The sequence below is a fragment of the Crotalus tigris genome, unplaced genomic scaffold (assembly GCF_016545835.1).
Source record: "Crotalus tigris isolate CLP2741 ecotype Arizona unplaced genomic scaffold, ASM1654583v1 scf7180000017744.3724543626:3957646, whole genome shotgun sequence".
Taxonomy (NCBI): domain Eukaryota; kingdom Metazoa; phylum Chordata; class Lepidosauria; order Squamata; family Viperidae; genus Crotalus; species Crotalus tigris.
The window spans coordinates 2279014-2295531 of NW_024096611.1; the positions used below are offsets into that span (position 1 = coordinate 2279014).

A 16518-nucleotide genomic window follows, 5' to 3' on the forward strand; every position below is an offset into this window, starting at 1 on the left:
TTATAAAATATTTTATAAAGGTTAAAGATGTTGTGTATCATGTTTCTGTTCCAATATTAGATTTTATTAACCAGTTAAAACATGTTTTTATTAATAAATTTTCAGCAAATTTACTAACTCATAGTAACAGTTTTAAGATTGTAAAATCAAGTGGCATTCTTAGAAAAGAAAATGGCATGTTTGCTAGAGCCCACTCTTTTTTTCTACCTTCGACTCAGTGTTGACCTCAGGCAAGTCCCTGGACAAGTCCCTGCAGGTTTTTTTTGCATAATTTTGAAAGTAGTTTGCCATTGTCTTCTTCTTCCTAGGCTGAAACAGAGGGACTGGCCAAGGTGGGACTAGAATTCAGTGTCTCCCAGTTTCTAAGCTGGTGCCTTAACCACTTAACCAATTCTGCTAGAGAGAAATTCCCTGATGACGGGCTGTAGCAAGAATTCAGAAGCTCAAAAAACTAAACCTCTGGTCCTGGTGACCAACCCAGATTGGATCCTGCAACATTATCTTGGGACATGTATATTTGACTTCATTCGCCTTAACTACTACACCAAACTAGCTCTGGATATAGCTTAGAGCATCCTAATCCTAAACTGCTTGTTCACAAATGGTAAACTGGAATGATAGAAAATATCCTGAAGTGCAGCTGTCAGACAGCTAGCCGGCTTCACTTTTTGATAAATTATTATCTTGTGAATGATAGTAGCAATCATTTTATGGCTAAGCCTCCCATAATAAACCATTCCGAGTTAGCACACAAAAATGTTATTACCAAAATAACAGCTCAGTCAAGCTCAATTGCACAAGGATAGGAATGTGCAGGCTTACAAAGAGATTGAAAGGAAGCTCCTTGCTGCTACTTGCTATTTCAAACTGGCTTCCATGAGAATTTTATGGGTTTCTGCAAGAGACTAAGGCAGGAAAATGTTCACTTGCATGCAGCCAACTTTCCATCACTCAAGCTTTGCTTTTTGGTCAGGGATTTCAGGACTTTTTTTTTCTTTTTAACTAAGAGGTTAGACAGCCCGAAAAAGTCTGAAAATTCCTGTGAATTCCAAGTATTTTCAGTCTTCTCCATGAAGAAAAAGGAAAGATGCCACCACTTTAGGCAATTATTAGAACTTGAAACAGATGCATATTTTTTTAGTCTCAGACAAAAGCTTGCAACCTTCTTTAATGAACTGTGGATAGATGCTGCTTTAGGAAACATTTTCAAACAGACAGCTCTGGTATTTATAGGAAGCTTCAAGATTCTCCTGATTTCAAAGAAACCTCTGATTCAGCTTTATCAGCTTTGTTATACTACGAGTTTTAAGATGCAATTGGTTGCTTTTGGGATTCTTTACAACTAGGGAGGGAGTAACTTAACTGAACAATTTTCAGTCCATGCACTTGAAAAGAACAGAAAGTCCTAGTTACGCACCAGACTTTAAAAGGGGGGAAAGAGAAGGAGGAATTTGTTATGACTTTGAAAGTGATACTTTACAAAACACTATTTTCTGTTGTTTTCACTATTTTTTCTTTGCTTAAAGCTGAAGCTTTAAAACGTGGAAGCTTTTTTTTCTTGCAACATATATTTCAATGCCATATATAGATAATATCCTTTTTCTTGATATTCTTATGCTAAAATAATTGATATCCTTAGTGTATAATCTCTGAAGATTCTTATTCTAATGTTAAATGACTGCATCAAGAACAATGTCCAGTCTGTCCCATTATTAGTGTGTGTATGTGTGTGTTAAATTTTAACTATCCTTGGCCATTTTATCCCTATAAACTCAGTCTTGGTTGCCACACTAGACTTTTCACAAAATAAAGTACATTCTGCTCTCCAGGAAACTGACCTTGATCTGGTTAAAAATAGCTCAGCAAACAGAACTATTTTGGACAATAACTTGAGAAAGCTTGGACAGTCAAATATAAATGGAAATTCATATGAATATTTCAACTTTCATTATCATAGTTACAAAACAGATCTTAGTAGATTTTTTAAAAAATAAACTCTCACAATACCTGCAATGATATCATCCATCTGTTCCAGAGCAGCTTCAAGCATGTGACTAGCATCAGAAGTCATGTTTTGTAGCTTGCTTGGGTCTCGTTTTCTTAGTCTAAAAGGAGAAAAAAAAAAAGTTAACACGTACTTATTTGTTTGATCTGATTTCTATAGCTGCCCGTCTCAATAGGTAACTTAGGGTGGCATACATCATTAGACATAAAAACAATTAAACTGCAAAATAAATATGTATGGTACCAAGTAAAACTGGTACTATGGATGTTAATACAATAGGACCCTTAACCAGTTGGGGCTCTAGCCACACAACCAAGTCTTCACAGTCTTGTAGCCAGTAGGGTCAGGGTAATCCTGATATCTGAAGGGACAATGCTCCAGAGGGCAGAGGCTATGGCAGAGAAGGCACTCCTGGTTCCCACCAGCTGAAATTCCTTGGCTGAGGGGGCCTGCATGTGTCCAACCTGTCTGATAAAATTGGATGGACAGAGACAACTAGGAGAAGAGGATCCCTTAGGTAACCTGACCCCATCACGTAGGACTTTAAAGGTGCCAACTAGCACCTAGAATTGCATTTGAAAATACACTGATAACTAATGGAGCAGTGGTGTTATGTGTATTGAATGCCTGGCACACTTTACTCCCCATGTAGCCAGATTCTGCACTAGTTGAAGCTCCCAAATGCTCTTCAAGGACAACCCCATGTAGAGCACATTTTAGTAGTCCAGATGACAATTTACAAAGACACGAGTGACTATGAGCAAATCAAACCATAACAATGTAGCTATCACAATCGTAATTTGCCATCAACAGAAACCATTTAATTTTAATGATAAATACATATGTAAAAGTAAATAATCAGATCATATTCATGATTTATAAAAGCAGTGAATTAAGTGAACAAGTAGAAAGCAGATAGAGGACTAAAGAGGGTGGCAGGGGCAGCCATTTTATCTTAAATTGGTTGTCTGAAGGCTGGTCATACTCACTAGAAAACCCACTACTGGTAGATGGCAGTTAACTGTTAGAGAGTGTTTTATCTTGTTGCTGTCATCCAGTGATCATCTGGATTTTTTTCAGTTGAGATATGGTCGGGACAATCTGTTAAACTGTTTTACAAGAAGGCAAATCCATCTCTCACAGCAGCCATTTTGTCAGAATTTCTATGGCATGATCTCATAATTCTAAATATATCCACCCACGTCTCCAGAAAGGTTGGTTGATTGTTAGAGCTTATTCTTATTCTAACCCACCCCCCTCTCTCTGAAGAAGAAGTATTGTTTGCTCAAGAGGAAATTTCTACATAGGGACCTTTTTCTATTACTAAGCTACAGTGTTCGCCACTTATCCTTCAGTTGGCAGCAAATAGTTACAGCATGACATTTGTTATACCCATTGCCAATCTCTATTATCTCTGTTTCTAGCCACCAGACTTTCTTGCAAATTGATGGATAAATATACCTAGCAGATTCTGTCCAGCCGGCTATCTTGGATGGTGTCAATGTAAGGGAGAAAATACTACTTTAACCAAGGATAGCTTAAAGCTGCCTCTCTCACAGAATGGAGGGCGGGGGATGAGTACAGCCAGGACACAATTATGCTTATTAAGATGGTCTGCCCAAATACTTCATGAACCCAGAGGGATGTAGAACTTCTCCGTGATCTGGAAGGCAGATCCATCAAGTGTCTAGTCAGCTACCATTGAGTTTATACTACCACAACAGGTTAGTTGTAAATTGTCTTGAGAATAATTTGATTGAAAAGATGTTTGAGTTAAGCCATTAAGGTGTTGAACTAGGAGCGGGGAGGCATAAGTTGAACTCAGGGACCAAAGGTTTAGGACGCTGGGCTGATGATTGGCAGGCTCACATTCAAGACCCCGTGTTGCCGCAGAACATCACACGCTCCAGCTCCTGCCAACCTAGCAGTTCAAAAGCTGACAACTGTGACTAGATAAATGGGTACCACTTTGATGGGCAACTTAACCAGGACATGAAAGGAGCCCCCAACTGGGGGTTCCCTGGGAAATGGTGATATCACCGTTCAATCCTTTCAATCTGGAAGTGCTTTGGCACTCCTGACATGACTGTAGTAGTAGTTGTAGTCCACCCTCAGCCTAGAAGGTCACTAAGCTCTTGCTCATCACCCCTCTACTTTCCAAGGTTGCTGTTGCCATGGGGGAAAAGGAAGACAGCACCATGTTTCCCAGCTTGAATTTGTCAACTTTATTCATTCTTGAATGAAAAGCAAGATATAAATCTAACAAATAAATAAAGCATATAATTACATCTGTATAGTCAAATAAGAAAGATTCAAGGTGAACTGAATTATTTTATAACACAGAATTATAGAACCCAACAAGGAGTATTTCTTATATTGATTTATTTTTTAAATAGAGAAATGTCTTAAAGTTGCTCATTGCTTTTTAAAGCTCAATTATTAATACTTTTATTTATTTTAGTTTGCAGGGTGGGACCTGGAAATAATTAACTGGAGTTTCTTTAATGTTTTTCTCCCCTCCTAGTCTTGCTCAATCCCAGATTTGCAGAGCTCCTCAGGTGGCACAGCCTCCAACACAATTTTGGCAGAAGCATCAGACATTCCTAGGTATGACGTCCAGCTTTCAGTTTGCTGTTCACAAGCAGATTTAAAGTTCATTTCAGGAAATAAGATTACCAAAACATTCCTTCTTTGAAAGAATTTGGCACGCTATTCTCCCTGGCCAAAAAAATATAATCTATGCATCTCTTATATTTATGTTATGTGGCATTCTGAATACTGTATTATTTAACACAAGCCTATGTTTACTCAAGAGCAAGTACTGAGGTTCAGTGGGGTACAATACCCAACAAGGAATGTTGAGTAGTAGGAAAAAACATTTCAGTAATCTTTACAAAGCTCCAATGAAACAAGTTAGTGGGATATTATTCTTTTATAGGGCAGAACCAAATCTTGCACAAAGGCCACCTAGAGAGTCAATGGTGACAGAAACTAGAAACAGAAAACATTTTTTTCTCTTAGCCGCTGCACTATATAAAGCACTCAAACTGTTGTAATCAAATCACAGATCAAACTTCGTTGGAGTAAGCCTTAAGGCTTTGTATCTTGTATAACTCATCCCTCACGCAGGCAGCAGGCACTTATTTGCATAAGGCTATTTTATGCTAAACATTTTCTTCCACAGGTGCAGAACGTAAACAGGATCAAACTAGTTGGCACTATCCAACACAGAAATTATCCAAAATATCTTCTTTGCTGCCCGTTTGTATGTGGGGAAACTCCTATAGCTTCCAGAACATCCGTTTCCCCAAAACCAAAAATAAATGGGCAGATGTACCCAACAAAAATGTAGTTTCTGTGAGTCATTTATTTATTTATACCTTTTATTATTTTATAAATAATTCAAGGCAGTGAACATACCTAATACTCTTTTCTCCTTCTATTTTCTCCACAACATGCCTATGGGGCGAGTTGGACTAAGAGTAAGTGACTGGTCCAAAATCACCCCCCAGTTATTCAACAGGATTAGAACTGGTTTCTAGGCCAGCATCTTAACCACCAGAGTCTACTCTAGAACAATCTGGTGAATCAAATCTTTAGAAATCACTATTGTAATTACTGATATAATTCTGAAGCATGAGATAATTTTGTTTCCTGAGCATAAATATTTCTTTCCTATTTCTTTTTTTTCCTGCAGATATGCTGGAGTTTTGATTATCAGCCATATATCCCGGTGTCTGAAAATATAAAAAAACTCTACTCTCACCACACTTGTTCTGAAAAGGTCAAAAATCAATATTCTCAACTGCAATTATTTAGGCCACCCTTTACTTTTTGAGAAAAATAAATAAGCCCAAGAAATAATAGAAATTGTTACTCTTGTTCATAATGGCTATCGTCACATTTCTGAAACATTCACCAATATTGAACTGGATTATTTTCACGACAATACAAGAAGTTTAGCACTGGAACTTCTTTTTTCAGAACTTGTTTTTTTTTCTCTTTGCATAAACTGAGAAGTGGGTATTGCCAGAACAGCAATAAAATGATAGGGCTCTATAGTAGTTATCTAACCTACCCTGAAGACTGAATTCTAGCTTTTAAAAAAGCTGTCCTGGAACTGATAGGATAGTATTCTCTAGGATACTATCCTATCAATTCCAGTTTAGGAGCATATTTGAAAATGATCGGCATTGATCTTATATGGGAAAATTTTAATATTGTAATCAGAATAAGACAAAATTTATGAAATATTTAGTCCATTATGAGGGAATAATTCCAATATTTGAGTTAGGTACCTTATACATATGTAGGTGCAAATAGGTTTTTGTGCTTATGTGCATGCTAATTAACTGTGGTGTTTTTAATACCTAATGTGATAAAACCTGTACCAAAAGGGATTCTACTGCAAGTAATATCTGCAGCAATTTTTAAGCAGGTACTGTAAATATAAGGGGCTATGCAAAAAAAATAAGGGGTCTTATTGTCCCTGCCTGAATGTTTTATAGCTAATTGTTGGAGGTTAACAACAGTGGAAATAAGTAAAGAAAACAGCTCCCAAGTTAGTCCACTAAGCCAAAATACTCAAAGAAGATGATTATTTGAGATGATGTGGTGGAGTGGATGTTTCAGTTAAAGGTTTGTTTCCCAAGTTTGATTACCCCTTCCAAGTGTTTGTGATTGGGTAGCTGGTAATGGCTTGACAGCAAAGGTAACTTGAGATGACAGTTAGTGCACAAATCACAAAGATATCTGAATTAAGACAGACCTGCTGACCACTGATTTCAATCTCTCTCTCCACCACAGTATTTGAAGCAAATGGCTTTATTTTGCCACAGTTCCTAATGCACCACTGTTTGTAAAGCTCCAGTATCTGGGAAAAACAAGTCAAAGCTGGAGTTTCAAGAGCATTTTGAATTGGGATAAGGCAGTTTATAGCCATTCATTCCAGCTCATGTCAGCCTGTCATAAATTGTTTTGTTTTAACTGTACCTTAAAATTCAGCTTTGCCTGAGATGTAGCCCTACTAAAACCCCTTATAGGTAACCAGTTTTAACTTCTGTCATTCTGATTTATACATTTTAGTGAATACAAAAAGCCTAAGCATAACATATTTGGTGCCAGGCACAATGCAAAAAGAACTTCAAATATGGATATAGAATTGTAGCCTATAAACTGGCTGCTAATAAAAACAAATAATCTCAGAGTTGGGTAGTTAAGCAAGTATATTTGTTCGGGTCTGTCGATCAGGATTCGAAGTGAGTGATTCATATTGCCAGGATCTCTTTTCAGAGAGAATTTCTCATTTCCTGTTAAGCAGTACTGCAAATAAAAAAAAAGTGTTTTTGGCAAAGTAGGCCATTTTACTAGCTCATCTATCTGTATTATTTTGAAAAAAAAAAATCTTACAAGAGTCTAATGACCATGGTCATTTGAGCTACCATGGAAAACAAAAAGGATTTTGCTATACTTGAATAAATTCTCTGCCTAGAATATATAACAATATACTCCAATTTTGATCTGATTAGAATAATTAGTATCAGAGATATTAAGGGAGTGCATGGAATAGAAAATATAGAGCAGCACATTCTTCCAAACCATCACATCAGCTACAGTTTGGCAGAAACAAAACACCAAACAGTTTGGTTGCTTCAGGTTTCAACTAGATTGACCCTCCATGTGCAAAACACTTGCTCTTCCCTCCTCTCTGCTGCCACTAGCATCTGGCCATAATAATCTCAATCATACAGGATACAGTTTGACATAATACACTCCACTCAGATGGCTCTGCCAATTTCACCATCTCCAAGACCCCCCTCCCAGCAGTACTGGCTTTTTTCCATTCTGCAATTCCCCCCCCCCCCTACTGCCTGCAACCATCACCAAGTTTCAATTTGTATCCAGAAGTAGTAGCCTTGTTTTATTTTGTATAGGGATGAAACCTACCAAAAGATGGAAGTTTCAATTCAGGCAAAGACTATCTACAAGTTTTGTTTCATGCACGAACCAGTTTGTGAAAGGGACATTTTGTACATAACTAAAAGTACTGAAATGATGAAGTCAAGTCCTTCAAGATCAAGCTGTGTCCACCCTGTATTTTAGCATAATTAAACAACATGATATTGGCATATAAACATCCTTGATATTGCCCTCAGCTCCTTCATAGGGAGAGCGTTGAAGTTGACACGAGTACTGAGATATTGCTTATATTATACATTATGTTCTTGTAACATACCATTATTATTCTGCCACACAGCATCACAGTCTGGTTTGGAAGCATCACTGCTTCAGACAGGAAGGCGGTACAGAGAGTGGTGAGGATGGCCGAAAAAATCATTGGCAGCTCCCTCCCTCCCATCCAGGACATAGCACAGAAGCGCTGCTTGAGCAGGGTCCGTAAGATTATCTGGGACACGACACATCCTCTTCACAACCTGTTTTCCTTGTTACCTTCTGGGATGAGGCTCCATGGTATCCGAAGCAGAACATCCAGATTATCAGTTTTGTTCCATACAGTATTAACCTTGTGAACATTAAAGCTTCCTCCTACCATTATGTATTTAAGATGGACAGTGATTAATATTTATATGTTACTTAGATGTAAGGGTGTAGGTCTATACATGTTGTATATAGTATGTTTAAATGTGTGTTATGTATGTGTACACTCTGAGCAACCATTTTTAATGTGTGCCATTGTGCCCACAGTAAAAAAATGACAATAAAGGTTATCTATCTATCTATCTATCTATCTATCTATCTATCTATCTATCTATCTATCTATCTATCTATCTATTATTCACACTATACATATATTATTAATATATATGGTTGAGACTGAGTATTTATATTTGTAATTATACCTGCTCCTTGTAGGGCAGCAAAGAGGATAAAACCTAGTGGGTATCTTGTGGAGCATCATCCACTTGGAGATCAGATTGTCTCCAACCCTCCTGGCCTTTTATAAGGCATAAAGATCAATCAATCAGAATAGAGCTGGAAGGGACCTTGGAGGTCTTCTAGTCCAATCCACTGCTCAAGCAGGAGCCACTATATCATTTCAGACATGTGGCTGTCCAAGTTCTTGTTAAAGACCTCCAGTAATGAAGCACCCACAAGGTCTGAAGGCAAGCTGTTCCACTGGTTAACTGTCCTCACTGTCAGGAAGTTTCTCCTTAATTCCAGGTGCTTCTCTCCTTGATTAGTTTCCCTCTTTTGTTTCTTGTCTTGCCCCCAGGGCTTTGGAAAACAAGTTGACCCCCTTTTCTTTTGTGGCAGCCCCTCAAATAATGGAATACTGCTGTAACACTGCTATAATGTAATACTGATCCTACTTGGATCAGATCGTTTCCAACCCTACTGTCACTCACTTGTCATGTCACCTCACTTAGAGATCAGATGGTTTCCAACCCTACTGGCCTAAGGCATAAAGATACTACTGTGCCACTGAGCTTGGGGACCTGAATGGGTAATAGAGCCTATATAGAGGTTATGTTGAATGTAGGTTGTTTTTTTAGCTCTTAGCTACGGACTTTGTTATTCAGTTCTTATATTAAGATTCTATGTTGCTCTTTTGTAGTTGTTTTAAATTTTGTAAGCCACCAGAGTCACACAATTGAGATAGGTGGCTATACAAACTGAAGAAATAAACAATAACACTCTTTGATCCTGTGGATTGGTGAATTCTCTGAGTCATTCTCCACCAGCAGGAGATTAGAAGACTTTTGCCCTTTTCCCTTCACACCTTGAAAATCTGTTTAGACAGATTTGTTTAGACAGTATGGAAAATCTGTTTAGACAGTATGGGGGATCTTTCAAGGGAAAGTTTGCAGGCAAGAATTAGCAAAATGTGCCTCTTCCCCTTTTCCGTCAGAGAGAATAAAAATATTCCTTGGAATACTTCTTCTGTTTAAAGAAGTTAAGACAGGACCAAAATCTGTTATATAGCCAGATACAAAACATTAAAACAGGCTAGATTAAAAATTCTGGTAAACAGACCACAAAAGTACACAGGAACCATGACTTTCTGACAATCTTTCAAGGCAGAGGAAAGAAAGAATAGCTAGCACAGGTTTTCTTTGGAAGAGTTTCAATGCTCAGTTGCCCTTATCAAGAAAGCTCTGTCCTACTCATTCAGAAGGTAATAATTTCTTTCTCTAATATAGATATTCCTTGACTTATGACCATTCATTCAGTGTGATCACCATCTGCAATCTTCCCCGCTGCCTTCCCCAGAAATTCAATGGGTAAATTGGCAATGGGTTGCAAATTGCTAGGGTCGGTCTCCCACGCCCGTGGATTGTTTCCATCCCCTCTGCACTTGTGCCGACCAGTCACCTATCCCCATGCACTTGCTCCGAACCTTTATACCTCCACAGGCCTCATCACATCTCCCTCACATCCCTGTGTACCTTCCTAATCCTCTTTGTATTTCCCTTGCACCTTGGGCACCCTCCCTGACCCTTGCCATGCCTCTCATGCACACTTTTACAACCTCTCGCACCCCACATATTATTCCCGAGCCTTGCTGTTGCATCCCTTGAACTGCTGCTGGGTGAGGAAATGGTCAAGAGAGGCATGAGGATGCTTGGGAAGGCACATCCCACACACTCTCCCCAACCATCCTCATGCCTCACTTGACCATTTCCTCACCCAGCAGCAGCCACTAAGCTGCCTTGCTAACCTACTTGCAAGGTGCATGGTACTTGCAACATCCTGTGGGCTTCCCCACTGACATGTTTGTGGGAAGCCAGCTGGAAGCAGCCTCACCTACAGACCCTGGGATTTGGTTAATGATGGAAACCAGGATTACAGGATTGCTAAGTGATGTGGTTGCACATTATTACCCCATTGCTTAGCAACAGAAATTCTGGTCCCAATTGTCATTGTAAATTGAGGACTGCCGATAGTTGATGGTAGAAGGTGGAACACAGCTGGCATCTTCCAATAATCTGGATTCAAAACAAGCAAGTAGTTTTTTCAAACAAGTTCAAAAGCACACCAGCAGGAAAAAATAAACTATAGCAAGCTTGATATGATAACAAATGTGCCTCAATATTTCATTCCTTAGAGAATAAGGACATACAATCTATTTATATGGGCAGATATATGCAGTGAGCTGCCTTTTAACTTAACGCAGATGAGATTCCACTGTAGGAAAGCTGATTTTGCAAAGGTTTTCCTGCTGTACCTTATTAACAACTGCTTTCTGTTAGAGATTATGTGGCGGTTTTGTACTGCCTACAGAAATAATACATATGCTGAAAAATTCAAGAAGGCAGCATTATAAAACTGTAGCATCTAGAGCAACAAATGAATGAATCAGAAAAACAGTCGTTCCCTAATGAATGCCAAAACAGTATAAAGCATTTCCAAGTTTAGAGTTCTAACTGAAAAACCAGACAATCGAAATTATTCAACTGTATTTAGTCCTATACTCTTCATCATATAAAAGTAAGGGACAGTCAGCTGAAGTATCTTCCAGTGTCTTGAATGGCATCAGCTGCCTAGAATTATTTAGAAATATCCAATCCAAAGAAAATGTGGTTTGTGTTTGCCATTGTGTAGCTGAATTAAACAAGTGAGCCTCCAGCTCTGAACATTTTTCCTTATAGTCTCATTTGTGACATCACACTGTTCCTACTCTTTGAGAAAGAGAAAGGGACTTCGTAGATATAAGCTCCCGTGTAGCTCTTACAAAAAAACATTTAATTTGCTGTGGCTTTAAGCAAATTCCTTTGGTTATGGTGTACACAGAGAGGATTTCTTAACACTTCCAGCGGTGTTTTCAGTGGGCTTGTAGGAAAAATGCATAGAAGCACTGGAGCAACAGAAAAACTGTTTCAACATAGACTTATTATTGATGAAGTATTACCTGCTTCCTATTATTGATGAAATAATAGCATCACTGATTGCTACCACATCGAACTAGGCTATATTATTGATCCATCATAAAGTTAAACAATCCACGTGAATTAAAAGCCAGTCTATCTCAAGTAGTGCCACTGCTTTTATTTTTCTTCACGGCAGAGGTTTCCTAACAAATTATTTTTATATTGTAGATTATATTAATTGATGGATGATTCTTACACTGCTGCAAAATCATTTTAGAAGGAAGCTTTGCAACCTTTCACTTAGTCACTATAGCAATTACCTATAATTCATCAATCTACAAAGGAAATCCTAATTTGTGTGTTGTATCTTCTGCTTTTTTCAAATCTAGACTAAATAAAGTTAGTGCAAACAGCAGTGTTTCCAAAGCCAGCAAAGGAACTGTGGTACATTTCTTCATAATCAAAAGTATATGAGTCTCGAGGGTGATATAACCAAAACTCTTAAAAATAAAGAAGCAGAATTTTCACTTAGTTTGGACCAACTGGGGTCATATTACTGGCTCAGCATCTTTTTCTAGTCATACCTGTTGTCACAGCTTCAGGCAAATCGGTTTTCCCAGACACTCCCTTCTAGTTCCTAAGCTGAAGCAGATATTTTGAAACTAGCACTACATTCCTGACTCTTTTCTAAGCAGCTCAAGCTTAGCAAATATCATGTCTATTACTGGAAATATACAACATTTAGTTTCTCGGAAACATTTTTTATAGACGCATGCATTCACAGAGGTTTAGTAAACCAAATCTCGCCTGAGCTTGAAAAAACTTTATAATGCATGCCTATCCATTGACATGGGTCAGATCCTTAAAAAAAATTCCACAATTTCACAGAACCTTGACTTTTCCTTGGTCATATAACAGCTGTCCATTTAGATTATCGTGCAAAGCAATACTTTGTAAGGTTGATTTTAGATTGCAAAATCCATGCAATAGCTCCAAAAAGCCTGCATAAGATAGTTGAACTATGATCTTCGTCTCACAGACTATTGAGGAAGACTGTTCAGGGAAGGGCAGTTTGTCTAAGATTACCTAATGAATTCATGGCAGAGCTGAGAACTGACAGTAAACTCCTAGTTTAAAAGCCTTGTCTTATTAAAAAAAATGACTTCATTCACGTACAAGTTCCCATCTGTAATGAAATAAATAACTTGGAAAAAGGATTTTATAATATAACTGCAAGACAAATAGCCAAAAAAGCAAGGAAAAGGGAATCTCCCAGAAGATGAACTGAAGGAATCAAAGTTCAAGAAATGAAGACCCATCAGTTCTGCTCCTGAATTGGGTGAGGACAGTAAAAGAAAAGTCGAACCTCAAAGCCACTCACCTTTGCTGGTCCTCAAGGAAACAGTTTCACTGTTCCCTCTGAGAAGTCTCATTGCTAATAATCACTGCCTTAGTGCAAAAACAGCTTTCATTCACAAACCAACACCCTAACATCACATGCCCAGCCCATAATTAAAATGCTCACAACAATTCAAAGCCCAGCCCACAAAAAAACTATGATAGATATTATCCTATTACTCAACAGCTTCCAGCAAATGCACCTGTCAAAACGGGTAGCAAAGAGTTCTTAGGTCTCCATTCTTCCAGCAAGTGACTATAGATTCACAGTACCAAGTGAAAGGAAGACCACAATCTTTTTCAAAGACAGACAACCTTCCTGTCAAATATTGCAATTCCCCCTAGATCAATGTTTCTCAACCTTGACAATTTTAAGGCATGTGGACTTCAACTCCCAGAATTCCACAGCCAGCATTGCTGGCTGTGGAATTCTGGGAGTTGAAGTCCACATGCCTTAAAATTGTCAAGGTTGAGAAACACTGCCCTAGATCATCTTGCTTTGGAAAACATTTACACATACTTACATTTTTATTTTCTATCAAGATGGCTCTCATCTTCTCTGGTTGGTTTACTTAAGCATTTGTTTGCTACAATTTATATCCTGCTCCAATCCAACAGGATTTATGAAAGCACAGAAATGTAGGGAAATATATTACCTAAGTTATGACTGGTATGAAAAAAAAATTGCATTATGTCATCAACTGACAGAAAAGGTGTTGATGATCCTAGCAAATTTATATGCTCTCTCTGCACCATCGCACCGCATGTTTATAACAAGATTAGAGAACCTGGGAGTTGATCGACTAATTGCTATTAATATTTTTAAAAGTTTTTAGTAAAACTAGCACCCCAGTGGTCAAAGCATCATAACTGAAGAATCTGCCCTGATGTAACATTCTTGGGGACCCTCAAGAATTGCATTGCCCCTTCCTCCCACCTTTTTTCCTGGGCAATACTAAAATACAGGTATTCAACTTATAACCATTTGTTTACCATTAGAAGTTATAATGGTGCTGAAAAAAGTAACCTACAACCACTCCTTGCACTTATGACCACTGCAGCATCCCCACAATAACATGATAAAAATTTGGTTGCATGGCAACCGGCATGCATTTATGATAGTGGCAGCATGCTGGGGATCATGTGATCACCGTTTGCAACCTTCCCAGATGGCTTCTGACAAGCAAAGTCAATGGATGAAGCCAGAGTTGCGTCATGACTGCGTTCACTTACCAACTGTAGTGACTTGCTTACCAACCATGGCCAAAAAAAAAATGTCATAAAATCAGGCACGACCCATTTAATAACTGCCTTGCTTATCAATGGAAATTCTGGGCCCACTTGTGGTCATTAGTAGAGGACTACCTAATCTAACAGATCTATCATAGCGGGGAAAAACGCTTAAAGAGAAATTTCTTGTAATATTTTTATTGAGTTCAGTACGTCACAGCAAGCAGCCTTACTCAATACTATAGTCTTAAACTTTAGGGACAGGCAAGGTATTATTTGAGAAATAATGTACAGGGAAAAATATGGCTTAAAGCTTGTTACCACTAATCTGTTGTTTACTACTAAAATAGTGGGCAAAAATATTACAGGTCCTCGGTCCAAAGCAAGCTCTCCTAATAAGAGTTATCTGATCTTGCCCACAAAAGCCATTTAGCTGTCCAGATTTTTGCACACCAAATCTAGTAGTCCTACCCAACACTTCAGTTGCAAAACATTTCAGAAAAAAAGTTTCTGAAAGGGAGAAGGGGGTGGAGAGATGTTCAGAAAGCTTGCAGGGAAAGGAACAGGTGAAGCAAGAATTATGCAGGCGATATCCCACCTTCCTAAGACTTGTTTTGATTCAATGCAGCCGAAAGGAAGAACTGCTGCTGGTAGCCATCCTTACAAAGAATGCCTTCTTTCACTATTTCACAATAATGTCCATAGCACTAACACCTGAGCTTAAAAGTTCATACCAACAAGCAGAAGTTTATTGGAAAAAGAGTTCTACAAAGTTTCCTCTCAAATGCTTCGGAGTTAAGATTCATATCCTGGCTTTTTCTAAGGTTCAAGGACAGATTAAAAAAAAAGGTAGAAAAACTGCAAAAAAAAAAAAAAGTGTCTGAATGATGTGGTAAAGACAATGTAAATAATCTGCCAGATCAGATGACATGATACAAGAAATACTGGAATACTTTTGTTTATATATAGCACAATTTATCAGTAGCATGCTTCAAATGCCTAACTGCCACTGCAAGCTATTCAAAGAATGATCTGTACTAGCATAGTTAGGAAGATTTCAATACAACAGTTGAAGTTTGGTGGTGCATTTCAAGATTTTGAGAAGACATTTTATCCTTTAATCTTCAGGATGATGTTCCAAAATTTAGCAGAAAAACTATATAGGAAATGGTTTTAAAATATTCTAAATCTCATAAAATCAATATACAGAGGGAAGAAAGAGATTTTTACCTAGTTTTAACATAAGCAATTGATACTAGGCCAAGGTTGCCTACCCCTGTCTAGGCATATATGAATGTCTTTGGAGAAAGTTCTTTACAGCTAGGATGCTATCACATCTCAGACATGAAGAAAGCAAGACACTGAAGACTTTGGCTGAAGGACAGTATAGGACAATAATCTTCCAGGCACCTCTAAGACATGAATGGTTTGGGGGGGGGGAATCAAATCTTTGGTAATACATTTTTTTTCTGAAGTAATTAAACAGCAAGAAATATTTTGTGTTCACAGAACAATCCACATGAAATGATAAGAGTCACGGGGAATAAACCTTTGCTTTCATTGTGTGATGGTCGAAGACTATTCTGTGATCAGATGATCCCAATTACAAACACGGTAAAAATACTTTAAGAAGCAACATACACAAATGACACTTACAAAGAAGCTATTTACATTATATGTATGAAGTTCTTTAAAACCGTCACCAAGCTTATTTAAGAAAAAGCTTTGTTATTGAAGTTAAATAAGCTAGAAACATCCATAGAGAATTCTAATGTCACCTTAAACTGAATTAGGTCTTTATTCCATTAACTTCAGTACTGTTTACAGTGATTAGCAAAACCTTTGCAGGATTAAGAAAACCCAGCTTTTCCAGTTCCTTTTGAAGATACTAGAGCAGGGGTGTCAAACTCAATTTCACTGGGGCCGCATCAGCATTGCGGTTGCCCTTGGGGGGTCGGGTGAGTGTGGCCAGAATGAGTGCAGCCTACTGGGTGGGCGTGGATGGAGTGGGTGTGGCCTAATGGGTGGGCATGGCCAGTTCTACATCATTCTCAT

General features: G+C 38.2%; 1 protein-coding gene across 9 annotated transcripts in view; it reads right to left on the reverse strand.

Annotated features, from left to right (window-relative positions):
- PPFIBP2 (PPFIA binding protein 2) overlaps positions 1-16518 on the reverse strand; it is a 140317-nt gene that overhangs the window by 113789 nt on the left and 10010 nt on the right. For 8 of the 9 annotated variants that reach the window (XM_039340375.1, XM_039340377.1, XM_039340373.1 and 5 more), the window contains exon 2: positions 2008-2105. In XM_039340375.1, coding sequence (XP_039196309.1) covers positions 2008-2071 — 64 coding nt within the window. In that variant the 5' untranslated portion in view covers positions 2072-2105. Of the gene's footprint in view, positions 1-2007; positions 2106-13216; positions 13272-16518 lie in introns of those variants that run through there. The other variant, XM_039340374.1, reaches the window with a different exon arrangement.